The sequence below is a fragment of the Pezoporus wallicus genome, unplaced genomic scaffold, assembly GCF_028554395.1.
Source record: "Pezoporus wallicus isolate ANWC-B61680 ecotype Strahan unplaced genomic scaffold, APGP_CSIRO_Pwel_v1 contig_13071, whole genome shotgun sequence".
NCBI classification, from domain to species: domain Eukaryota; kingdom Metazoa; phylum Chordata; class Aves; order Psittaciformes; family Psittacidae; genus Pezoporus; species Pezoporus wallicus.
Genome location: NW_026641407.1, coordinates 59,335 through 85,203, shown reverse-complemented (window position 1 = coordinate 85,203; position 25,869 = coordinate 59,335). Strand labels below are relative to the sequence as shown.

At 57.2% G+C, this 25,869-nt stretch overlaps 2 protein-coding genes across 2 annotated transcripts; both read right to left on the bottom strand.

Annotated features, from left to right (window-relative positions):
- Window positions 1-11,944: 11,944 nt before the first annotated feature.
- LOC130606940 (pepsin B-like) lies at window positions 11,945-15,057 on the bottom strand. Its single transcript, XM_057423582.1, has 9 exons — window positions 14,935-15,057; window positions 14,690-14,840; window positions 14,125-14,242; window positions 13,798-13,916; window positions 13,172-13,371; window positions 12,898-13,020; window positions 12,671-12,815; window positions 12,447-12,545; window positions 11,945-12,209 (listed from the first exon to the last, which is right to left on the bottom strand). The coding sequence occupies exons 1-9, from the start codon at window positions 15,012-15,014 to the stop codon at window positions 12,057-12,059; spliced, it is 1,188 nt and encodes a 395-aa protein (XP_057279565.1). The 5' UTR covers window positions 15,015-15,057; the 3' UTR covers window positions 11,945-12,056.
- A 2,550-nt stretch (window positions 15,058-17,607) lies between these two features.
- PGC (progastricsin) lies at window positions 17,608-21,467 on the bottom strand. Its single transcript, XM_057423583.1, has 9 exons — window positions 21,192-21,467; window positions 20,768-20,921; window positions 20,262-20,379; window positions 19,310-19,428; window positions 18,871-19,070; window positions 18,606-18,728; window positions 18,241-18,385; window positions 17,906-18,004; window positions 17,608-17,791 (listed from the first exon to the last, which is right to left on the bottom strand). Exons 1-9 carry the CDS (start codon window positions 21,245-21,247, stop codon window positions 17,639-17,641), a joined length of 1,167 nt encoding a protein of 388 aa, XP_057279566.1. The 5' UTR covers window positions 21,248-21,467; the 3' UTR covers window positions 17,608-17,638.
- Between the last annotated feature and the right edge of the window lie 4,402 nt (window positions 21,468-25,869).

Here is a 25,869-nt window from a genome sequence, read left to right as displayed (position 1 = left end):
AGGACCCGGAGTAAACACTGCAGGGGAACAGGAGGAAACACTCAGTGGAACCAGGCAAATCTGGAGGGGGCTGCATTTAAATACAAGGTGTAATTGCAGACAAAGGGGATCCAACGCACCAGGGTGTCGGGGAGGCATCCGATATGCAGTGCCACGCGGTATCCTAAGGGGGAAATTAAATCAAGGCAGCGTGGACAGCAATACATTACATAGATCAAGAGCCAGCTATTGAACAGCAAGAGGAAGGTAATTAATTAGACATGGTGGCCCATCCGAGGGGGATGGGAGATGAGGACAGTTACCAGTTGTGGCTTCATCACAACCAGCCTCAGAGGAGGGCACATGGGGATGCATGAGATGAGCAAGAGCAGAGCCTGGGAAAGGACCCAGTGACACCAGGACAGCCCGCAGAGGATACAGCAAGGTTGAAGGGGGATAAAGCACAGCTGGTGCCCACGGGAGATGTACTAACCCCAGATACAAAGGGCAGGGCGAGGGGAAAAGCCTCCAAGAGCCACATGGAGATGGGATGAGGCATTGCGGTGCGGAGGGATGGCAGTGTCCCACCACCCCGCAGGACACCCCCGCTGCCCCTTATAGGAAACAGGGGAAGTGCTGCCCTTTCCCCTGGGAAGCTCCCGAAAAGAGGAGCTACCAAGGGTGAGGATGAGCAAGGGTGGCCAGAGCAGGGCCGGATAAGGAGAGGGGGGAAAATAGGTCAGGTTTAAAATAACCCCAGTGGTTCTGCTTGGCTTCCCCCCTCCACCCCAAAAGGCCAAGCAGCTTCTGCTTTCGCTCTGAGTCAGCCCCAGCGGGAAGCAATGGGGACCCTGCCACAGCACCACAGGGACACGTCCCACCCTGGGGTCACCTCCCGCTAGCCTGTAGTCCAGGGGGCAGAAATAAAGCAAGTGGGATGGTGGCTCCATCCGGGATTCCTGTTGTTCCCGGGAAGGATGTCAGTATCCCGGATAAAGCAGAGCAGAGCTGGATCCATCCCTGCGCCAAGGCAGCCCCAGTCCCCACACAGGGAAGACCCCAGTGAGGGTCTGTCCCAGTGCATGGGCAGTGGCTGGCCTGGCTTGGAGCGGGCAGCGCCGTGGGCCAGGGAATGCCTGGGCATTGGGTTTCCTGGTGGGAGCTGCCAGGGCACCTGCTGGGGCAGCGTCCCCATCGGTCACGGAGAGGGAAGAGCAGAGGAGGGGAGGGAGGAAGGTGGTGGGAGAGCCAGGGCGGGCAACGGAGCATCAGGAAAGGGATGGAGAGGGAGAAGAGGGGTGGGAAAGCAACCGGGAGCAGGGAAAGGGTGGATGGCTCTGGCCCCTATCCACATCCAAACTCCACCTTTCCTGTCTGGGGGACACAGAGCGGCTTTTCCATGCCCAGAGCATGGAAAAGCGATGGATTTCCCAAAGGAAACTCAACCTGTGCTCTGCAAACCGCCTGACCCTGCCTCCTTGGGATGCAGGAAAAAGTTGATCCCGCTTTGTTTGAGGACCGAACCCTAAAGCCAGAGCTCCTCCAGTGAAAACCGTGCTCCATCAACACTCCAGAGCCACCACCAGGACAAGGCACGGGGCTGGAGCCAGGGAATTAATCTCCCTTCAAAATATCTCTGGTGCTGTTTAGCAACACGGTTATTTCTGGACCTTTCTTGCTTTTCCTCTGGGGGTGTTACTTCACCAAGAGCCCAACACGCTCCCCCTGCGCTGGGGGTGGTTCTAGATGGAGGATGCCCAGAGGCACCCAGAGCTGCTCTGACACTTGCCTGTGCCCCATGGTGTCCCCCATCCCTCTGGGAGCTCGGTGGCACCATAACCCAGGCTGTGACAACCAATCTCTGCAGTGACACTGGGAGCTGCTCCACAATGCATGGGGCCGTGATGCTGCAGGACCGGCTGCAGAGAGCCAATGTGGCTACCCAGGGCCACCCCAAGGGATCAAACACCCAAAGTCTCCCTCCCTCCCCATCCCATCGCTGCACCAAGGTGTGGGTTAGAAATAAAAGCTGCTGTGAGGCAGCTTCCAGATTTAGCCCCTGTGAAATACATGGGATCGCGTTTCCCTGCCCGGCACCCACAGGGATGCAGCACCCACTGCCATCCTGGCACCCACACTGCAAACACAACGCATCTCCTGCTCACCCAGCGATGCTCCGGAGATGGAGCTGAGGACCCCCGAGCTGAGGAGCCGCCTGCCCAGCCCCGCTCCATCGTTTCTCTTTATTTCCTGGTCGATCGTGGCCGTTTGTAAGCGGAAAAATCAATTTTGCAGCTTCAGCCATGAGTGGGGACCCCCAGGGAAGGAAGAGAATGGGGGGGGTAGGGGGGGGAATTTGCTGCCCACCCACCCGCTGCTGTGGGTTGCTGCAGAGAACCATGAGGGCAGGAAGAAGAAAGAACTGAAAGCAGCTCTGCTGCTTGCTACCAGCACCAAGCGCCCGCTGAGCCTCCCTTCCTTCCTCCCTCTTCGTTTTCATATAGTGGGGATGGCGAGGGAAGGAGCAGGCAGGGTGCAGGCAGCTCTGATGCCACCAAGCTGCCACCCCACAGATACCCCCAAAGCCACCCCACGGCCTCGTGAGGGTCTCCGATGGCACCCCAATGCGTGCGGAAGGAGGATGATGATGGCGCAGGGGTTACCTGGGTGCGGGATGGGGGGACCTCTGGGTGCCCGTGGGTCACAGCTCCTCGTGCTCCTCGCCGGGGCCAGCCCCGCTCCCACCCCAGCCCCACGTTTCCTCATTTTCAGGACCCTGTTTTGAACGCAGCAGCTGCCACGCGGGGTGCAAAGGGGGGAAGTTGCAAAAACCCTTCCAAACCTGCTTGCTTTTCCTCACTGCAACGCAAGAGTTGGTGACTGAACTGAGGAGCAGCATGGCAAAAACAGACCCAGGCACCGCTGCCGGGTTCACGGCGATGCTGGAGCCCAGGCGGGCTCTGCCCCATCACATCCCCTCCGGAGCTGCAGGTAGAGCGGCTGCAGGGCTGCCCGCAGTGACATGCAAACACAGAGGGACAAAAGCTGCCCTTTGTCAGGGGATGGGACACATGGGGATCCCTCATGCTCTGTGTGCCTGCAGCGGATGCAGAGTAAGCATCAGCATTACACAGCCGGAGCCAGCCCCAAATGCATCACACGGGATCCCTCCAGCACCCACATCCGATACCCCATTGGCATCACCGTCACCAGACTGGTGATACCAATACCAGCCAGGATGACAACGACAAAGCCAGGGGACAACGAGGATGCCTGTGTGATGCCCCAAACACCCAACACAGTGCCGGAGACCCCCGCTATGGCCCCACTGAGCAAAGCTGCTTTGTACCACATCCCCTTTGCGAGCCGCGGCCGTGCCACCCCGTCAGCAACGCGGCTGGCACCCATCTGCTCCACGCAGCTCCCTCACCCTGCCCTAGTGAGGCCGCCGTGGGGTGATTTATGCCGTGCCAGTGGTGTCACGGTATCATCTTCATCGGCACGCGGAGGAGCGCGGTGCTCTGGGTTGGCAGCCCCAGAAAGGGGCAGTGGGACAGGGTCTGACCTGGGGTGTTAGGATGGGGTTCCCCACCATGACAGTGGCCAAACCCTGGCAGTGGGGCAACCTCCCTCATAGAATCCCAGACTGATTTGGGTTGGAAGGGACCTTAAAGCACATCCAGTTCCATGGGCAGAGACACCTTAGACTAGACCAGGTTGCTCAAGGCCCCACCTAACCTGGCCTTGGAGACCCCAATCCAGCACTAATATTGGACATGTCTGAGGCTGGACCAGAGGCTCTGAGGTCCCATTCAGCCGATGCTGCTCTGGGATAAGGATGGGGTGGTGGGAAAGAGGGTGGATGGCCCCATTTTCCAACCCCAAAGAGCATCAGTGCCCTCCCCATCACCCACCCAGCAGGCGGGAGATGGGTCAGGCAGGAGACGATGGGGTGGGCAGGAGATGGGTCAGGCAGGTGGATGGCCAGAGCCACCCTCGCCCTGTCCAGAGGCTCCTTCCCCATGCAGTGAGCATGCAGCCCTGAAAGGGAGAAGGAGCAGGAGGAGGGACTTGGCAAATAGAGACCGGGGTCAGTTGACAGCACCAGATAGAGACTGAGTCACCGGGACTGTTTTTAGCCCCGGCATCTCAGAAACGTGGACCGCGACGTTGTTAACAGGCACTTGGGTCAGAGGCCAAGTGTTTTCCCTTCCATGCGTTAAATACCGCTCCTGGAAGCAGCCCAGGTATCCAGCACAGTAAAAACATTATACAAGTCTTGTAAGGCAGCTAAAGCAGCCCCCAGATTGCCCAGGTAAGCTTGGGATGTGTCAGGGACCCAGTGGAGGGAAAAGCATCTGGGTACCAAGAGCCAGGGCTGAGCATCCCTTGTCACAGTCTCACTCCCAGCACAGAATGAATTGAGGTCAATAGAAAAGACCCCCTGGTTCTGGTGGTGCTGAGGTTGATCTATAAGAGCCCACCTGTGCAGGGCAGCCATTATGGGGTTAATAACACACAACCTTGCTCTGACCCCCTTCCTTCACCCCAAAAAGCTTCTCCTTCACCTCCAAAACCCCTCTGCACACCTGGGGACAGCGTGTACCAGAGCACGAGCCTGGCATCCATGTGCCAGCATCATGGGCAGCCCCCAAAGCAGTGCAGGTAGGAAGGGGAACCCCATGGACCCCACCACGGCAGAGCCAGACCCTCCACGGCCGCAGCAGCATCCGCAGGGCGGTTGGTGCGATGCAGGAACCCTGATTGAAACATCACTGTCCAATTGCCCACCCGGGGAATTCACAGCCCTTGGGTGCAAACAGCCCCCGGTGCCACGTTCCTACCCCCCCCCCCCCCCCCCCCCAAGCCCCTGCAATTAAAAATAAAAGTGTTAACAGGCAGAAGGACGTTCCTGGGGCCAGGATGAGCCAACGGGAGCGCGGGGCCGGGAGCGACTAATCAGCCCCGTATCGCATCCACCTCTCAGCGGGGACAGGAGCGGGGTGACCTTGGAGGGGCTGAAGGGTTTTGTTTAAAGAGCTGCCCGAATTCGGGAATGGCTTTAACCTGCCCCAGGGGACGCTGAGATGGGATCTTAGGAAGCTCGTCTGTGTGAGGGTGCTGAGGCGCTGGCACAGGGTGCCCAGAGAAGCTGTGGCTGCCCCATCCCTGGCCAGGTTGGACACAGGGGCTTGGAGCAAGCTGCTCCAGTGGAAGGGGTCCCTGCCCGTGGAACTGGACGAGCTTTATGGCCCCTTCCAACACAAACCATTCTGTGATAAACGAGCAATAAAGGGAACTGGCAGCACCATCCCCAGCCCCAGCTGGATTCCAGCAGTGCAGATGCACCACACCACAACGCAAGGATTTAGAGCCACCACGTACCCCCAAAATCCTAGAAACCACCCCAGAAAGCGGTGCCGCTCATCAAAACCAGCCCTCGAGCTCCGCGCACCCCATTGATGCCATTTGCCACGAGCAGAAGGCACAAGGTGACAGCGGCCACCCCGTGTCCCCATCACCCCGGTGCCGGCGGCTCTCCCAGCACCGCCCCCATCCCTCCTCCTCCTCCTCCTCCTCCTCCCTCCCCGTGCTGCTGGAAGGAGGTAATATTTATAAATACACCGCGTCCATCCAGCCCCTGCGCCCGGCGCGGAGCCTCCTCGGAGCCGCCTTTCCCGCAGTGCCAGCGGCAGCCCCAGCGCCGCGGCCGCCCCGTCCATGGAGCCGCAGCTGTTTTCCAACCCCAAGAATAAAACAAGCTGGGGACAGCCTGTGCCTTGTCCGCCCAAAGAGCTCCCCGCTGCCATCCCGGCCCCAGCAGCACCCAGCAGCACCCAGCTACCGCCGCTTACCCGCAGAGGAGAGGGTTCCTCCTCTCCCCCCAACCCCGGCTCAGACCAGCGCTTCCCTGCTCTGTGAAGGTCAAACTGGGCTCTCGGGGCCCTCGCTGCCGATCCAGCCCCTGCCCTGGCACCGCGCCGGTGCAGCCGGGTCGGGTCCTGGCTGCGGGTGCTGCCGCCTCCCTGGCACCAGTTCTGACCATGAGGTTTTTCCCACCGGGTTGGGCTTTCTCCAGGCGACACCTTCCAGGCTGCAGCGGTCCCGGAGGAGCTCAGCCGGCGCTGAGCATGGCACCCACCCCGACGCAGATAAGGTGGGAGCTGCAGCCAGCACCCAGCTGCCACCCAACCTCCCCTCATCCCATGGGGATCACAAGCCAGGAGCAGGGAAGCGCTCCCTGCATGCTGAGTGGCTGCAGTCCCCTCCTCGTTTCCTCCTCAAAATTCCCCATCCCAAAATCTCAAGGAAGTTTGTCCCTGAGGCTCCAAAAGCATCCCTGATCTATCCCCATTGCCATCAACAGTGTCCCTGCACCAGAGAGCATCCGCAGCCCCTCTGCTTGCTCCTAGTGGGGGGGTCAAAAAGTGCCAACACTGACTGGCCCTTGGCCCTGCTCATGATTTTGGCGCTTGGGCACTAAGGCAGCAGCTGCATAAACTGTGCTGGAGGATCAGGGCTCACTGCAAGGAGAATTTACAACCCAAGCAGAGCAGGGCCAGGGCTGAGCGCTGGGAAACCTTTGGCTTTGCAACTGTTTATACACGAAGTGAATCACTTTCGCTAACAGAGTGCATGGATGGGACGGGAAAAGAGGGATGTAACCGCAGGGAAGGATGCTGCCTGGGCGTTTCAGGTTTATCCGGACTGAAAGTTGCACCGGTTGAGGTGAAGGAGAGGATTTAAGCCAATGGGAGGGTGCGGGGAGTCTCTTTGGAGTCAAATGTACTTGCAGGAAGGGTGACAAAACCCCGGGAGCGATTCTTAGAAGAGGATTTAAAAATAAGACGGCACAGCCTCCTTGCACAGGCTGTTGGGACCGCGGGGCTGGGGCAGGAGGTGTCATTGAAAGACCTTGAGCCCTTCCCAGGAGACTCCATCCAGGTGAACGCAGCCACCATCACCACGCCAAGCAGCTCCTGGCGTGGTTCCGAGCTCACCTCCATCGCTCGGGGCTCGACCCTCCCGCGCTCCTCCTCTGCCCGCAGGGAAACCGTGTGGTTCCTGCCTCTTTCTTTCTTTCTTCTATCTATAGCTTTGACTGCTGCCCGTTTGCTCCACAGAAACCAAGGGGGAAGGTGTTGGGAGAAGGGACAGCTCCATCAAATCCGGCTGTCAGCATCAGCCGGACAGGGCCGGCATCGGGCCGGCATCGCGCCCATCGCTCCTGGTTCTCATTGGTGCCTCCACCTCCAACCAACTCGCGGGTCTCCCTGCAAGGCGAGGAGCTGGAACTGGAGCTCATCCCAAAGCACGGGGCTCAGCCTCCTGCATCCCTGCGCTGGCCACGTCATGGGACCCTACCTACATGTACATCAGCAAGGAAAACCCACTCGGACCGAAACCAGGCACCAACCCTGCGGTGGGGCATGACCTCGAAAGGGGAACCACAGGGGCTTTTTCTGGATGTACCAATGGGGGACAAGAGAAACCCAACAGATGAGCACGTATTTCCTGCGTGTTCACCGAGACATCACCCTTTTTGTCCCTCCAAGCATTACACTGTCAGCACCCAGCACTAGCTCCTGTGTCTGTGAAGAGCCCTGTCCATCTCCCACAGCGAAGAGAGGGTCAGGGAACCTCTCATGAAACAGCCACCGTGGGTTGACACCAGCATGGGCTGCGGCCATGGGATGTGGCGGCCATGGGATGCCGTGATGCTGCCTACACCAAGGACACCACTGGGTTATGAAATGGCTCCCTTTTGGCAAGTGCAGCTCAAGGTCCATCCCACTCAAAAACCCAGGTCCCAAACTCCAGATGTGCCCAGGGACGAGGCCCAGAGATGATGGGGATGTGCCATGGCCAGCATCAGAAGAGCCCCATCCCTCCCCACCATCCATCCGCACCCCCAGAAAGGAACAGCAGCAACACAGGGCTCAGACCTCCTGCATCAACTCAACATCGAGACCCCAGCACACAGGGAACCTAAGGGCTGTTTCTACCCTCAATGCACACACTTTTGAGGAGCCCCCCCCCCCCCCCCCAAAGCCCCATTTCCCTGCAGTGGCTGTTCTGTTCCCCACGGCTACCCCACTGCAGCCCTGGACACTTCCCCCCTGCTCCAATGATTCACCCCTTTTGTCCCTGTGGGCACAGGGCTCTTCCCTTTCCCCACAGCACCACCAAGAACCGGCAAACAGGGAAACCTCATCACTGCACAGGCAGTGGCAGGGCAGGGGTGGGACCAGAAACACATGGGCCGTAAACCCGGCACCGTGAAGCATGGAAAAAGAAATAAAAGCCCCGGCTTGGAATCACAACCTCCATCCATCCCAAACACCCAGATGCCGGAGTCGCCCCATGGCAGGCAGCTCCACCCCGGAGCAGTTTCCTACTGATAAGGGCAGGAGGCAAAGCCAGCATCCCTCGGGAGGTAAAGCCAGCATCCCTCGGAAAACACACCGGCTCCCCCTCCGTGCACACCATGGGCTCGGCACACGCTGCCCATCGCAGCCATCCCCACCCACCCCAGAGCCTAAATCTGGTGGTTTCCCACCTCCAGCAGCCCGATTCCCAAAGGCCCATCGGTCCCAGCGTGGTTTTCCCTGCTGGGTCCCCCCGCAGCAGGTAAGCGCAGGCTCAACGGGCACCCAGAGCAGGGAAAAACCAGCCTGCGGCCGCGGAGCAGCCGTGCATGAAGCCGAGCAAACATGGCAGGGAAAACTAAAGGGGGAAGGAGGGGGAAAAACCCACGAGGAATCCCCCAAACTCCGGCCCTTTCTGCCTGCTCCGCTCTCTGCTGTTACATAAAACAAATCACAGCCCCCCCCCACCCCGTGCCCCAAGGCCCGGGAACGCGCAGAAGCGCCGGGATTCCTGGAAACAGGCCCCTGACTCGCACAGGCTGATTTATTTACCTTAGAGCAGCACAACAACAATACCCACCATCTTTTCTCTCTCTTTCCTAGGGTATTTTTGGGGCTTTAAGGAAATTTCCCCATCCTCTGACTCACTGAGGCTCTAGGGGACACGGCCATGAGGGCTGTCGTAATCCTTCCTGCTTCGCAATTAAGTCATGAATACAATTAATCGGCGGCTGTAGGTGAAGTGCAGCCCCTGCCCCACTCCTGCTGCCCCAGAGGAGCAAGTCGCAACGCTCCCGGTAACCCCTCTAAAAGCTGTGTGATGTGGGGGGGGAGCCCAACTCTTTCTGCACACCCCCAAAGCAGCAAGGGGAGGGGGGAAGTCAGTTCCGGGTGGGACCCCACTCTGCTGCACCCCACAAAGGAAGGCATTTGCACCCTGTCCAAGGAGGTCGATGCACCCAAACTCCCCCGTGAACCCCGCGCGTCGGGGGCTGCCGCATCCGTGCCTCAGTTTCCCCTCGCATAGGGTAAAGGGAGGAGAGGGGGGGGTTTGGTAACGGCGACCCGAGCAAATCTCCTCCTGGGGCTCTTTCCATGCGGGGTTGGGGGGCACTCAACCAAGCGGCCGGAGACCCCCCCCCCCCCGATCCCTGCCCAGCCGCGGGGCTGCTCCCGCTGGGGGCCGGGCCGGGCCGGGGTGGGGGGGAACACGTTAACATTCACAGCAAAGGAGCGCAAACAAGAACCAACCCCGGGGCTGCGAGTTCAAAGAGCCCCGAGATGGGGTCCCGTCCCCCCGTCGTCGTCGTCCCCCCCCCCCCCGGTACGCCCCGTCCGCGGCACTCACTCTGTGGCTGCGGGGAGACGGAACCGCTCCGCTCCGTTCAAGCTCCACTCGGCCCGGCCCCGCTTGCTCCCGCACCGAGGGAGGGCAGCACCGCCCGGCCGGCTCGGCACGGATGGCCCAGCCCGGCTCGGCTCGGCTCGGCTCGGCTCGGCTCGGCTCGGCACGGCCCGCTCCGCTCCGCAGCACGCCGGGAGCTGTAGTCCGGAGCGGGGCAGGGCTGCCCGCGCCTGCCGGGACTTGTAGTCCCCGCCTCGGGCACGGCCGGGGCTGGGCTCGGTGATTTCCTCCCCCAAAAACGGGTTTTTCCACCTCCGGAACGGGGGTGAAGGCGGCGCAGGGCACGAGTCCTGCAGCCCGGGTGTATGGGTCTTGTAGCAGCTCTTTCCACCGGGATCATGCGCATCCTTGCACCAGGGGCATGTGGCTCCTTGTACCAGGGGCATGTGGCTCCTTGTACCAGGGGTTTGTGACTCCTTGTACCAGGGGCATGTGGCTCCTTGCACCAGGGGCATGTGGCTCCTTGTACCAGGGGTTTGTGGCTCCTTGTACCAGGGGTTTGTGGCTCCTTGTACCAGGGGTTTGTGGCTCCTTGTACCAGGGGCATGTGGCTCCTTGCACTAGGGGCATGTGGCTCCTTGCACTAGGGTTTTGTGGCTCCTTGCACTAGGGGCATGTGGCTCCTTGTACCAGGGGTTTGTGGCTCCTTGTACCAGGGGTTTGTGGCTCCTTGCACTAGGGGTTTGTGGCTCCTTGCACTAGGGGCATGTGGCTCCTTGCACTAGGGGTTTGTGGCTCCTTGCACTAGGGGCATGTGGCTCCTTGCACTAGGGGTTTGTGGCTCCTTGCACTAGGGGCATGTGGCTCCTTGCACTAGGGGTTTGTGGCTCCTTGCACTAGGGTTTGTGGCTCCTTGCACTAGGGGCATGTGGCTCCTTGCACTAGGGGTTTGTGGCTCCTTGCACTAGGGGCATGTGGCTCCTTGCACTAGGGGTTTGTGGCTCCTTGCACTAGGGGCATGTGGCTCCTTGCACTAGGGGCACTAGGGGCATGTGGCTCCTTGCACTAGGGGTTTGTGGCTTCTTGCACTAGGGGCATGTGGCTCCTTGCACTAGGGGTTTGTGGCTCCTTGCACTAGGGGCATGTGGCTCCTTGCACTAGGGGTTTGTGGCTTCTTGCACTAGGGGCATGTGGCTCCTTCCATTAGGGTTGTACAACTCCTTACACCAGGATCCCACGGTTTCTTGCCCCGGTGCCATAGGCTTGCTGCAGCCGTGGTGAGCATCCTGGGCAGCAACAGCCATAGGTCCCTGCTTAATGACTAGGGGTGTTTGATTCCCCCCAGACAGGACCCTCAAGGTGGAATCTGTGCAGGGATGCATGGACTGAGGAGTTTTTCCTATAGGATGGACTTGGGATAAGGTGGGGACTCCTTGCCCAGCCCAATGCTGCCGCCCCACTGCACAGGGTGACCCTGCCACCAGGCTGCCCATGGCTCTCAGTGTCTGAGCTCTGCAGGACCCACCATGGCAGATTTGGCTGCAAAAAGCCAGTTTAAAAGGTGGTCACATACCCCAGCAGGGTGACTGCCATCTGACTGGGAGATGGGTGCTGGAGAACGGGTGAGGGGGCCCTTCGGTGATGCATCTCCCATGCCAGACCTCGAGGACCAGCCTCTTGGGTCTGGTCCAACTTGTCTGATGGTGCATCCAGCAGCTCTTCGTTGGGGGGGGGGGGGATCCAGACACACCAAGCTTTGGTCACATTCACATCCCAGACTTGCCACCCCTTCCTTCTCATTGTCTGCCCTTTGCAGCTGCAGCAATGAAGAGAGAACAAAACCAGGGCATTTTCCTCAGCGCGACACCTTCCAATCCCTCATTTATTTGCAAATACGTGTGGGCAATTCCCCCAAACCTAATGACCCGGGAGCTGTTCACACGCAGCTCCTTGTCTCTGCACATCCTGCTCCAAACTGGTTCCTGAAGCCTCCAGCAACCACATCGGCTCAGCCCTGGGGTCCCCAAGCCATGGCTCAGCACGAATCTCTTCCTCTCATCCTGCTTTCCCAGCCAGGGATCTGGTTCCCAGTCAAAAAGGTGATCCCAAATTGGTCATTGCTGCAAATTCAAAGGCTCCGTGCACATCTGGAAGCCCAGGCAGTGCCTGGAACCTTCAAGCATCATCTCAGACTTTGTTTTATTAAGAGCTGTGCCAGGTCCTGCTCAGCTGAGACACAAGGCAGTGACCTTTGCAGTTCTTTATTCAGTACAGGACATTTGGAGGCTACTCATCACCACACATAGGTCCGAGGGAGGACAATGTCACAGGGGCAGATATGCTCCGGGTGATGCTCAGCATCCCTAAGCTGACAGGGCAAAGCCAACCCTGTTGTTGGCCATGTCAAAGATGGAGTAATACTGCCGGAGGAAGAGGTTGCCGAGGATCCAGAGAGGCTGCCCACTGGCAGAGGACACGTACGTGCTCTTGACCCCAATGGTGCAGAAACCATCATTCTGTAAGGGAGAAAAGGAACCAATTTCAGTACCAATGGTGTGTGTGTGTGTGGGTGTGTGTGTGTGTGAGTGTGATGTTGCCCAGGCCTTTGTGGCTGCTTTGGCTGGGGTTAAACCACCCTTACGGTCACAGAGATGCAAAAGCATCATGAAATCAGCAGCTGGGAAACACAGCCCTTGGGCTGAACTACCCCATGATGGCAAACACACATTGGGGCTGATATAAGTCACACCTACGTTTAACACATAGACAGAGGGAGGCAGCAGTAACTGGGCTCCACTGATGGCAAAGTAAAGGGTGGGCAGGCTCGGGACGTCGCTGCAGTTGACAACGAACTGCAAAAGAAGCAAAGAGGGGCAGAGATGCTTGGGGGCCCCCCACAGCTCAGCATTGCCACCAAACGCTTCCTCATCCCATGGCATTCATCAGCCCCTCCTGTGCTTGGCATCCTTTAACCTACCCCGTAGTCGCTCTCCTCCGCACCCAGCGCCTGCAGGAATGCTGACAGGAATTGTCCTGGCACCGTCAGCAGGAACGTCCCCGTGTCCACAATGCCCTGACAGCCTTGGCTGCACCAGCCGGTGGCTGAGAGCCCCATGGAGAACCTTTAGAGAGCAGCAAAAAAGGCATCAGAAAAGGCCCCCCACCCACTCCAAGCCCCATTCTAAGCCATGGTGCAGCACTTACTCCTCAATTCTGATCTGCCAGTACAATTCTTGGACCACAGGAGCCCATAAAATCTCCCCTGAGTACAGCAGAGGGTCAACCCCTCCGAGGATGACTTCCCCGCCATAACTATATGATGGGTTGCTGGAAAGACACAAAATTAACCCCAAAGTTCAGGCAGGATGCTCAGGAGAAAGCTGTGTAGCATAAAGTGGGAGGAAACGTGGATGGAGAGGGAATAAGGAAAGGACAGATCCAAGCTGTGTCTATGGAAGAGAGAGACCTGCTGTCTCACCGAGAGTAATAGAAGCTGAAGATGGGCTCAGCGAGCTGGCTCTGCTGCAGCATGTTCTGCATCAGTGTGTTGTAACCAGGGATGCCAACGCCTGGGTAAGCCATGCCCAAAATCCCATCGAAGTCCTGGTAGTAAAAGGGTCTGGTGGGTTCATCCAGGCTCAGGCCAAACTCCTGGTTGCTGATGACAATGTTCTGGATCTAAAGGGAGAGGAAAGATGCTGGGAGATGGCTTGTAGTCTTTGTCCCATCACACTTATTATTCCACAAAAATACCCCCCAAAGTTGTTTGCCTTGGTTAAATTGCTTTAAAAATCCCATTTTCACTGCAAGCAGGTCTCATTTCTTACATCCTGCAATGACAAAGCTCAGCCATCAGTGTAAAAAGCAAGCGCTTATGGCCAAAGTTATCCCTTAACCCAAAGCAGTGATGAAAAGCCCGGGGGCTCAGACTGAGTTGGTTGCAAATCCCAGTCTCCAAGTAAGTTTATGCCCTATGGGAGATTCAGGCACTAATATCCAGACCAAGAAGGTACTTTGAGCTCCCCCTGCCATTTCTTAACCAAATGAGGTGGGTCACAACCCCAGCCACGTCTTACCCGGGTCGCACACATAGAACTCACTTACTGTCACAGTGTCGTACCCCAACACCACCGACAGGTCACCAAACCCATAGCTCAGGGTATAGGTCTCCCCAATGCCCGAGAAGGTGGTTGAGAGGCTGCTGTTGAACCTGGCATGATCCACTGCATGGAGAGAAGCCCCCAGGTCACATCCTGCCCTTGGACCCGCATCCCGGTCCCCAGCAAGGGGCCATCCAAAGCCAGCCCCACTGGTGGCACAGAGCAGAGGACAAACCCCATCGGCTCTCACTGAATTCCCTGTCACAGCTCCAGTCCATTACATGCAGGGGACGCCTGGCCCTGGCTCTGCTGTATCCCAAGGGATGCTCACCGCACGCTGGGGTCTGGCAGTAGGTGGAGGGCACCCAAAGGTTGGCAGAGCCGGTGTCAAAGAGCACCAGGAAATGCTGCGGGGGGGTCCCGATGCTGATCTCCCCGAAATAGAAGGACTGTGAACAAGAGCGTTTGTGGATGGCTGCTGCTGGCTGCTCTTCTGAATGAGAGTTTCCAGCTCTCTGCCCTCTGCGAGCTGAGAAACCCAAACTGCTCCGGGTCTGGAAGGGCTCCAGCTCCTCAAGTGCTCCCAGGGCAGCTGAAGCACAGAAAGGGGCAGTGATTTGCCTACAACACAAGGCCAGGAGCAGCAGAACTTCTCTAACCATCAAGATCTGCTTCTTCTGAGAAGGGAAGCCAATTCAGGATGAGATGTGCTGCCTCCTGCTTGGCTCCCAGCATCACCCATCCTTCCGAGCCAGGCTACAGAGACAGCCCATGCCCACTGCAACCCCTTGGCTGGGGAGGCAGCCGAGCTGGAGCTTCCTGCAGCGGCCGGGAAGGGAGGAGGACATTCCTGAACACCAGAACCCAGAGGAGGAAGGAAAAGGTTCAATACTCACATCCAGGTAGTTCGCTAGCGGTTCATAAGCCACAGCGTTACTGAGCTGGTATTTCCTACCAGGGTCCCCTCTGAGGTCCATCAGGAAACGCTCCGGCACCCCCTTCTCCCGCATCACCTCCCGCATGGACCTGCCTTTCCTCAGGGGGATCCTGCGCGGGATGGAGATGGCACCAAGATGCTGAGTGAACCCATCCACATGCACTGAGGCCAGACCCTGCGCCCTGGCACCCACCCTGGCCTCACCTCACCATCCCCTGCCCAAGCTGGAGGCAGAGCAGGGCCAGCACCAGGCACCGCACAGCCCTGGCTGCTGGTGGCTCCATGGCAGCTCCTGCAGCACCTTGGCCAGGACAGGGTGTATATAGCTGGGAGCCGTGCCCAGTCCCTGCTCCAGACACCCCTTTCCCCTATCGCTGCACCCACCCACACCAACGCTCGCAGTGTTTGTCACTGCAGCCGCCCTGATTTCCCTTCCTTACCCAGCTATTCAGCCGCTAATTGTCCAGTGCCTCTGATACCGAGACCAAATATGTGACATCTGATAAAAAGCAAAATTATGCTGCTATCAAGAAGTTAAAGTATTTTCTCTTGCCTTCAAGCACCAGCTTGATCGTTCCAGAAAACAAAGGCAAAACACACCCTTTGTGGTAAGTGGAAATTCATGATGCTGCTGTTCCGGGTAGGCAGGAGCCGCCCCGCTGCCCTGTGATGCAGGGCTCCTGCAGGCTCCCCAGTCCCTGCTAGCAGCAGGGATGGACCCCAGGGGAGCTGAGCTGCTTCCATGCACACTTTGGGGCTGGACCATTGCTTTGAGCCTGCAGCAGCTCAGGAAAAGCCCCCGCATCCCTTTCTCCTCCATCGCATCCTGATGGATCTGCCTTTGCTTGGACGGATCCTGCAGGGAGCAAAGGGAAGAGCGAAGACCAGCAGGGACGTGGTCAACCTTCACCTGTTCCCTTCCTGCCACCACTGCTGCCGGAGCAGCTCCAGCTCTCAGACCCCCACCCCCATTTCAGAGGAAAAACTCCCACATCCCAGCTCCACGCATCCCAGTTCCACGCATCCCAGTTCCACGCATCCCAGTTCCACGCATCCCAGATCCACGCATCCCAGTTCCACACATCCCAGATCCACACATCCCAGTTCCACGCATCCCAGCTCCACGCATCCCAGCTCCACGCATCCCAGCTCCACGCATCCCAGTTCCACGCATCCCAGCTCCACGCATCCCAGTTCCACGCATCCCAGCTCCACGCATCCCAGTTCCACGCATCCCAGCACCACGCATCCCAGTTCCACGCATCCCAGCTCCACGCATCCCAGACCCATGCATCCCAGACCCACACATCCCAGCTCCACGCATCCCAGTTCCACACATCCCAGTTCCACATATCCCAGCTCCACGCATCCCAGTTCCACGCATCCCAGTTCCACGCATCCCAGCTCCACACATCCCAGTTCCACGCATCCCAGTTCCACACATCCCAGTTCCACGCATCCCAGTTCCACGCATCCCAGCTCCACGCATCCCAGTTCCACGCATCCCAGCTCCACGCATCCCAGTTCCACGCATCCCAGTTCCACGCATCCCAGCTCCACGCATCCCAGCTCCACACATCCCAGTTCCACGCATCCCAGCTCCACGCATCCCAGTTCCACGCATCCCAGCTCCACGCATCCCAGTTCCACACATCCCAGTTCCACACATCCCAGCTCCACGCATCCCAGTTCCATGCATCCCAGCTCCACACATCCCAGTTCCACACATCCCAGTTCCACACATCCCAGCTCCACACATCCCAGTTCCATGCATCCCAGCTCCACACATCCCAGTTCCACGCATCCCAGTTCCACGCATCCCAGCTCCACGCATCCCAGCTCCACGCATCCCAGCTCCACGCATCCCACCTCCACACACCCCAGACCCACGCATCCCAGACCCACACATCCCAGACCCACACATCCCAGACCCACACATCCCATCCCTGTCTCGCCGCACTCAGCCTGTGTCAATATTTTGACACAAAGCACGGAGGAGTTTGTGTCCTTTCTCTGCTGAAATGACAGTGCTATTAACACATCCCATAATGAGCTCCGGGGGTGAAGAGCTTCCCAGAAACAAGTTTGGATCCCAGGAATGAGCGGTGTTACCCGAGCCCTCCCCGGCCAAGGTGCTCCCCATCCCCTTCAGCCACAGACCATTCCTGATGTGCTTTACCCGAATAGCCCCACTTGAGGGTTTGGGGCTCATTTGGATGCCATGGCTAACCTAAGCTGCTCTCATATTCCCACTTCGCCTTAATCACAGGGCCTTATCCAGCTACAAGGAAGAGCAGTGCCTGCCCACATGCACCTCTGATGAGGTTTCCCCAGTGCCCAATGAGGGATGGAGGTGGGGACCCACCGGACAAGACGGCATCACCGAGGTCACCACAAACAGCAGGCAAAGCGATGTCCACCACCACTCGGTATTTGCCTGGGTAGGAGCTGGGGAGCATCAGCCTCGGTGCAGCGAGCAGCGGCTGGAGGACGATGAAGGTTGAGGAGCCCCACGGCCTTTCCATTCACACACCCCGATGGCACAGAGCAGAACTGGCTTTGTGGGGAATCCCATCCCCAAGGCTATGGTTGGGGTCTGAGACCAACCCCGGTGATGCTCTGGTGCACTGCAGCCTGGCGCGGGGTGCTGCTCACCTGCAAAGCGAAGCCCTGGCAGGAATCAGGCTCAGGACTCTCATTCTGGGCTTCAAGGAGGACAGAAGCGGGTGATGATTGGGGATGGTGAGGTTTATTTGTAACAGGAGACTGCGGGAGCACAGAAATCCCGCAGGGACAGGGAGCCGTGCGGGCACAGAGAGGAACATCAAGGTCCAGAGGAAGCCCGCAGCGCTCCGAATGCTGCTGAAGCCAGGCCAGGAGAGGGGCTGGATTCTGCGGCTCTGCTCCTCTACAGCGATGGGGCGAAGCCGATGCGGTTGTTTGCCATGTCGAAGATGGTGTAATACTGCTTGAGGAAGACATCGCCCAAGATCCAGAGCGGCTGCCCGTTCTGGGAAGGCAGGTAGGTGACCTCGATGCCCAGAGTGCAGTAACCGTTGTTCTGTAAGAGAGGAATAACGGGGAGTCAGAGCCTGCTGGGTGGGATACAGGGAAGCACCGGCTCCTCTCCTGGCCTGTCCATAAGGCAGGATGGAGCTGCTGGGCTAATACGTACGTTCAAGACGTAGGCAGAGGGGTAGAGTGGGAGCTGAGCTCCATCGATGACGAAGGTGATGGGGGGCATGTTCTGGATCTCATTGCAGTCAACTGCATACTGTGGGGAGATGGTGAAGAGGAGGTTATGGCTGGGACAGCACCCACCATGAGAGATACCCCCATACGTGGGGGTAACACCTTATCCCCTGGCAGTGCCATGTCACCTCATCTTTCCCTAACATGCCCACAGTACCATGCTCTGTAGATGCCACCTGAGTTTTGGGGGCCCACAGCTCACTCACAAGCCTCCCCCCTGCTCCACAGGCACCCCCAAAGCATCCCTTGCGTGCTCACCCCATAGCTGGTGAGCTGGGCTCCCAAGGCCTGGAGGAAGCTCTCTATGTATTCCTCAGGCACCGTCAGCAGGAACGTCCCCGTGTCCACGATGCCCTGGCAGCCCTGGCTGCACCAACCGGTCATTGACTGCCCGATGGCAAACCTGGGGGGAGGATAAGGGGATGGACACCATTTCAAGCACCCACCGGCAACTAAACCTGGTTTGGCTGGATCTATACGTTGGGATGCTCTGAAGTGCAGTGCCAAAGCCCTGCCTCGAGCCCATGCCTGCTGCAGTAAGCTGTTGTGGAAGACAACTGTACCGCCTTCATTGCAGGAGCTGCCGGGGTGGATCGTGCCCATCAGGTACAAATACAACTCACTCATTAATGGCAACCTGCCAGTAGAGCTCCTGGGTCACTGGTGCCCATGCAATGTCCCCATAGTAGAGCTGAGGGTCAACTCCTCCAAGAATGAGCTCTCCTCCATAGTAGTAGGTGGGATCGCTGCAAAAACCCAAGAGTTACAGCAGCAGAGGTGGGTAAATCAGTGCAATGCGCATGGGGTAGCGAGGGACAAACCCAGCAGGGAGCTGCATGGGGACAGGCAGAGGGATGCTGCTGCATTAGGATGTGTGGGGTTTTTTACCGGGAGAAGTAGAAGCTGAAGATGGGCTCGGCGAGCTGGTTCTGCTCCAGCATTCCCTGCAGCACGGTGGGCGTCCCTCCCACTGCCAGCGAGGGGTAGGCCATTCCCAGGATCCCATCAAAATCCGCGTAGTAGAAAGGCTGCGTTGGCTCGTTCTCACTGAGCCCAAACTCCTGGTTTGTGACCGTGATGCTCTGGATCTGGAGGGGAAGGAGATGCCCGGTCAGCCTGTGCACTTAGGGAAGCCAAGCAGGGGTTGGGTGGGATGATGGATGCTCTGAAAGCCCAAGGGGCCAAGTGTGAGTGGAAACATCACCAGGCAGCTGGGAAATGAGCAGCAATCGCATTAAAACCAACCTAAAAGCCAGCTGGGTAACCGATAGTGGCAATAACTGGTCCACAGTGGCCAGGAAGACGAGGGCATCGCGGGCGCACTCACCCTTAGTGTGTCATAGCCCAAGAGCACCGTGAGCGTGCCGCTGCCATAGGAGAGGGTGTAGGACTGCCCGTTGGTGATGAAGGTGGAGGACTCTCTGGGCCTGAACTTCATGTGGTTGACTGCATGAGAGAGAAGAGGGCACAGCTCCTGGGTACGCGATAACCGGGCTGGGATGGGGACTCACCTGCGGTCGCTCTGCCAGGATAACGCCTGGGAAAGCAGCTTCTCCTGCAGGGAGCAGGTCTGGAAGAGCAGAACAGGCTGTGCCTCTGCCTCACAGTTACCTCTAAGGCAGGGTTTGCATCCCGGTTCTGCCTGCATCCCTCTGCGGGGAACGGGCACTGCAATCCCAACCACATCAGCCTCAGCGTCAGCAAAGCCATCAGCAGGGAGTGACATGGGGTGAGTGCCAGGGAGCAGGACATCAGCTCCATGATTCACAGCTTTGCTTTTTCCATGCCAGCTCAGGCACTGCCAGCAAGATTCCTGCACCCACAGTGGTCATAGGGATTTGGCCATCTCCATTAGCAAGGCACATGGAATCCCAGACTGGTTTGGGCTGGAAGGGACCTTAAAGCTCATGCAGCTCCAACCCCTGCCACGGGCAGGGACCCCTTCCACTAGAGCAGCTTGCTCCGAGCCCCTGTGTCCAACCTGGCCTTGAACACTGCCAGGGATGGGGCAGCCACAGCTTCTCTGGGCACCCTGTGCCAGTGCCTCAGCACCCTCACAGGGAAGAGCTTCTGCCTAAGAGCTCATCTCAGTCTCCCCTCTGGAGGTTAAAGCCATTCCCCTTGGCCTGTCCCTACATCCCTTGTCCCAAGCCCCTCTCCAGGTTTCCTGCAGCCCCTTCAGGCACTGGAGCTGCTCTCAGGTCTCCCCTTCAGGAACCTTCTCTTCTCCAGGCTGCCCCAGCCCAGCTGCTGGGAGCTGTGTGCGATGTGGTACTCACAGCACGCTGGGTTCTTGCAGTAGGTGGAGGGCACCCACAGGTTGGAGGAGCCGGTGTCGAAGAGCACTGTGAAGTTCTGGGGGGGGTCCCCGATGCTGATCTCCCCAAAGTAGGAGGACTGCGAAGAAGAGAATGGGAATCTCCATTGGCCACAGGAGCAGGGACAGACCGGGCATCCGAGTGCATTGCAGGGTGGTGCAGGGGGAACGCCAAGCTCCCTCTTGCAGGCAAGGAGGTAGGGATGGAGCTGACTCTCACCCTGCTTTTTCTGCAGGAGGATGTAATATTAACTATGTATTTTGTTGTGTTTTCTGTTTCACACAGAAAAGCCTCACTTTTCATGGCGGGGGAAAACTCTTCTAAAGTAGAAGCTTAAAGAAGAGCGGGGAAAACCATCTCTCACTCCTGGAGGCTTGGGGTGAACGGATCCCTGGCAGCTGGGAAGGAGGAGGGAAAGGGATGTTCATGGTATACAGACAGGCAGCAGTGGGAAATGGGGTACTCACATCCAGATGGCTGGTTATGGGCTCATACACCACAAAGTCCTCTCTGAAGCGATGTTTCTTAGCTGTGTGATGTTTCATTCTCCTCAGGTAGTCCTCCAACACTCCAGCCTTCTTCATGTTCTCCCGGATGGATTTGCCTTTCTTCAGTTTGATTCTGCACGGAGGGAAAACCAACCCAAACCAACAAAACTCAGCAGGAAATCCGGGGATTTGGGCACTGCCAGGTTATCTCTGTGCCCTGCCGTGATAAGAGCCATCCCCTCGGCTGCTCTTTACACCCCCTGACCCAGCCTGGGCCAGGACCACGATGGTCAATGGAAATGCAGGAGGCTGGAATCACGCCCGGTTGAAGGTGTTCAGGGTCACAGCACAGCCCATGCAGGTTACAGCTCTGTTACCACCCCACTCCCTGCCGGACACTCACCTCACCACCCCCTCCGAGAGCTGGAGACACAGCAGGGCCAGGACGAGCCACTTCATGGTGCAGGAGGTACCCACCGGTCCACACTCACCCTCCCGATGACCGCAGCTGGGCTGAGCTGCCCGGGCTCCCTGGCTTTATAACCGGGAAGCAGCGATCCCCCTTATCTGCTGACCTCTGTTTTCCATTGCCACGCACACCCTTGGCTTCAAGGGTTCCTTTGTGTTTGGGGCCACGAGGGCTCTCGAGGCGTTCCCGTCGCGGGGCGCGAGGTGAGGATCGAGCGGCGCCCGCCTTCGATAGCGAGATGGAAGCGTCCCCATCCAATTGGCGGCCGGCCCTTATCGCAGCGCAGAGGAGGGAGCCACGCGTCACCGTGCTGGGCCGTTATCTCTGCCTAGCAAAACCTGCCCAAGGCTTTTCCCGAAATGAAGGAGCCTTTTTTCCTCCACACACATATTCGGGACCTGGCCTGGAGCTGGGAATGCTGCTGGAGGTGAGGCTTTGCCAGGAGCAAAGAGGTGCTTCCTCCTCTGGTTCTCGGTGTTTTCCCCATCCTCTCCTGCAGGACCAGCTCATGTCACACACCCCAGTCCTGCCGCTGCTTGTGTGCTGTTTGGGTCAGAAATCCCGCAGTTGCCCACTTATTTTGTGGAGGAGCTGCTCCCGTCCCCATCCTGCATTAAGGGGAGCGCTGTGCCTCCCTGCATGGGGGAGGTTTAACCCACCACGGGGTTTCAGCCACCTTCCGGGTCCTCACCCCAGCCCAGCGAGCCAGGAAATCCCTTGTTTGCTTTTCTTTTTCATGTTGAAAGAAGAGAAGCACAAACACAGAGCTCCCAAACCGCCAACAAATACCCAAACAGACCAAAACCCTTCCGGTTATAACCCAAATATTTCCTAGCAAATGACTCCAAAACCTAAATATTTTCTAGCAAAGAGACCAAAACGTTTTGGGTTAGAACCTAAATATTTTCTAAGCCTCCTGCCTTGCATTCCCGCTGCGAGCAGCCTGGCTCTCCACAGTGCAGGAATCACACTCATCCTCATCCGGCACTCATCCCGTGCCAGTGCTCTGCACAGATTGCGTTCCCTCGGGAGCAGCGGGGAGTGTGTGTCCTTTGCTGGATATTGAGACTATAATAAAGCAATTATCTTGTTTGCTAGCAGGATTGATAGAAAGATCAACTTATTAAGATTGGATAAAAAGCAAATTCTGGCTGAAAGCAAAGAGCAGTTATCAAAACGTCAATACGCCGACTGTTATCTGCGGGTCCCGAGGGGAATCGGCCCTGCCAAAAGACAAAGGAGGAAGGTGCCCTCTACAGCACACAGAGATGCATTCTACTTTTGGCACTTCTTGACCCAAAGATAGGCACAGCACTTGTCTGCTGAGGCATTCAGCCTAACAGGATGCTCAGTCCTTAAATCAGAGATCCCATCTCTACATGGGGCAGGACTCCGCCAGCAGCACGTACCCCTGCTGCCCCAGGGCAGGGCTTCTCCTTGGGACCAAGCTCTGGGCATTTCTCCTCCTTTGCTTTGTGTTTCTTCTCTGTGTTGATGCAATGGCTCAGCCCACATTCAGACAACTCCAGGTCTAAGAATCCCATCTCTCCCAGATGAGCCTAGATCCCTTCTGCCTCCCATGGGCAACTCCACCAACCTCTCCCGGGATACTACAGCAGGGAAAGCCAGCAAATGAGATGAGCTGCGAGCAGCCGGAGGCCTTGAGCACTCCCAACATGAGCCAACAAATCCCAGTAAACCAGCAGAAGTGGCACCATCTCCCAAAGGCTGGCAGCTTGTGACAGTGTTTAGCAGCATTAGAAACAGGATCTAATGTGGGATCCAGCCTTCCCTGGGACCCAAAGAGCTCTCCTGCCCACCGACAGGGAACAGAAACCTTTTCAGAGACGCTGCCATCGCCTGGCTTTCCTCATCTGCTCTGGGCTCTGCTTTACCCATGGCAAAAAACAGGGAAGTGGCTGTTCCCAGCTCCAGGACAAGGACCATGTCAGCTAAAACCCTTCCTGAAGAGGCCAAATCCCATCCAAGTGAACGCTCTCCTTTTGACCACCGAACAGCCTCGCGCTGTGTGGTTCATTTAAACCAGCTCCGGCCCCTTTGCCTGGAGCATCAGTGCTCCCTGGCTGGGTTCTCCAAGCAGGAGGAGCTGGTGGTGGGAGCACAGCACACGACCAGCTGTGTTTATGCCCCACACACAGCACACGGATCCTTTACCCAGTGCTGCCCGAGCAGGTTTTAGGGGTTTATTTCCAAAACAGAGCTCACAGGACACAGAGGAGCAGCTTCCATCTGTCTCCAAAGAAATATTCCTCTTTTCCTGTCCAACCGCAACAACAGCTCCTGAAATAAACCCCTGGGCTGCAGGTTTAACGTCCCAAACCAGGGCGAGAACCTCATCCAAACACAGCTGGAAGTCCAGCTTCCAGCTCCGACCAACAGCCCATGGAATCACCCTGCAGAGATACCCACATGGGTCAGCAGCCCACAGAGAGGGAAAGGTGTCTTATAAATAGGCTTATTTTTTAAGCCTATGGATGGGGCAACCATTGCTCCAGGTAGGACACGTAAGGACACAGGCATTATTCCTTCAGGGAAGGGAGACCTGGACAGCACCCCAGACAAAAGACAGGACCACTGGCTAGTCATCATGTTCCATTTATTCTGTATACATTCGTAGTGCACATCAATGTAAGACATGAGCACTCCCCAGGTCACAGAGCACTGCTGCTGTTCTTCACCTCTGCGGCTACACCCGGATGAGATACAAGGAGGGACATCCATAGAGACAACCTGAAGAAGCAATTACACAGCGAGAGCAACGCCTCTGGTCAGAGCAACTGAACCCCAACAAACCTTTGGTTTTCTGCCCCATCAGGGACGTTCAGGACCAAAGACACCAGAACAACGACGAGGGGAACCACAGGGGAGGAGAGCTGGAGATAACACAGATGCATCTGAGCCTTTTGACTGTAAAATCACATTCACTTACAGAAGAAGGAGACACAAATTAGACCCCTTCACAATTAGCCTTTGCCATACCCTGGCCTGTAATTGCCAGCCTCAAAGCTCGCAGGATTTCCACGAATGTATTCACCTTTGGTCCTGTTGGGTAACAGGGATCTAAACCTGTTCTGCCACCTCTGTGTGGCATTTCAAGACGAGCCAAGTTTAGGGGAAAGACAAACTCCCACAAGGACTCAGAGCAGCCAGCCCAGGAGCTGAATTCAGGCACCACCTGCATTAACCATCAGCCAGATACCACCCCAGAGGGCTGAGCAGCATCACAGGGAGGAACAGAGGAAAGACTTGGGGAGGAAAGAGCCGAGCCCTGGCTTGGTTCTTCTCCAGGGAATAGCATGGCTTAGGTAATAATCACAACACTTCAGTCCCAGCTAACACACGTGAGCCTCTCTGCAGAAACAGTGATCATTTAACCCCCACAATCCAGCCTCTCCTTTGCCATCCTCTCCTGTGAGGCAGGTACAGCTCAAGGATATTCCAACGTCCTTCCCTAGGGGAAAAGCAGGAACATAAAATGGGTTAAAAGAAACAGGCAAATCCAAACTCCTGCCATGGTAACAGACAGCTGAGCACCAGGAGAAGCTGCATTCCTACCAACAGGATCTTGGGAAAGGAAGGGTGAAAGATGTGTTTATGCATTCACCAGGGAAGAATGATCAGGGGAAGACGTCTCATTGATTGACTCAAAACTCAAACAAGAACCACTGACAAAGGTTAAGACAGTCAAACTCCCTCTGCACGGCACAGGCTGCTCACCAAGTCATCCCCGGAACGTCACTCTCACAGGCAGAGGACGGAGACCTGGCCCAAAGCAAAGATGCCTCTGGACAAGGTGCCATAAAGACACTACAAATGGCATAAACATCATTTTCAACCAAAAGGAAACGGTACCGAGGGAAGACTCCAGGGTTATCATCGAATCAGAGTGGTTCGGGTTGGAAGGGACCTTAAAGCTCATCCAGCTCCAACCCCTATGAAATCAAAGTCCCTATGAAAACAACTGAAGGGATGAGAAAACACTGATGCCCTCCTTGCCTTTCAACCCAACGCTGATTCCTCCTCTGAAACCGTTTCCAGCGTGGCCACTAGAGGAAGCTGTGACACCGGCCAGCACCGCCCGGGCTGTGCCACCCTGGAGCTCCCAGTGCCCACGGACCTGATCCCTGGAGCTCCCAGTGCCCACGGACCTGATCCCTGGAGCTCCCAGTACCCACAGACCTGATCCCTGGAGCAAGCAGTGCCTACAGACCCTCACAGCAGCCTTCTCCCACTCATCACAGACATGCAGCCAGGCTGGAGCTGCCCCACAGGGTGACACAGCCTAGAAACTCTTTAGTTAAATCATTTATTTAAAGCTTAATGCCGTTAACTTTCATATATATATTTATGTATATATATATATAAACAATTTCTCTTCTCACTTCCCTAACTGAAAGCTAGATTTAGGGGGATACATTGCCTTTCCCTGTCAAATAAATTCATTTGGCATCCATATAAAAATATATTACTTGGGTTTCCTCCCAGTTACAGACCACACAAAGGATGGGGTGGAGAACAGTATGGAAGACAAGCACAAGCACTTCCCCAAAACCCAGTGAATTTAAGCACGAGGTGAACCTTGAATTTATAG

Excerpts from the sequence above, each read along its gene's own strand:
- LOC130606940 (XM_057423582.1), bottom strand. The coding sequence starts at position 15,014 with ATGGAGCCACCAGCAGCCAGGGCTGTGCGGTGCCTGGTGCTGGCCCTG. Across the intron at positions 13,372-13,797 it reads TGGGGTACGACACTGTGACA|ATCCAGAACATTGTCATCAG; the intron begins GTAAGTGAGTTC and ends CTCTCCCTTTAG. Across the intron at positions 12,210-12,446 it reads CCTCTGTCTATGTGTTAAAC|AATGATGGTTTCTGCACCAT; the intron begins GTAGGTGTGACT and ends TCTCCCTTACAG.
- PGC (XM_057423583.1), bottom strand. The coding sequence starts at position 21,247 with ATGAAGTGGCTCGTCCTGGCCCTGCTGTGTCTCCAGCTCTCGGAGGGG. Across the intron at positions 19,429-20,261 it reads CTGCAAGAACCCAGCGTGCT|TCAACCACATGAAGTTCAGG; the intron begins GTGAGTACCACA and ends TCTCTCATGCAG. Across the intron at positions 18,005-18,240 it reads CCCAGCTCACCAGCTATGGG|TATGCAGTTGACTGCAATGA; the intron begins GTGAGCACGCAA and ends ATCTCCCCACAG.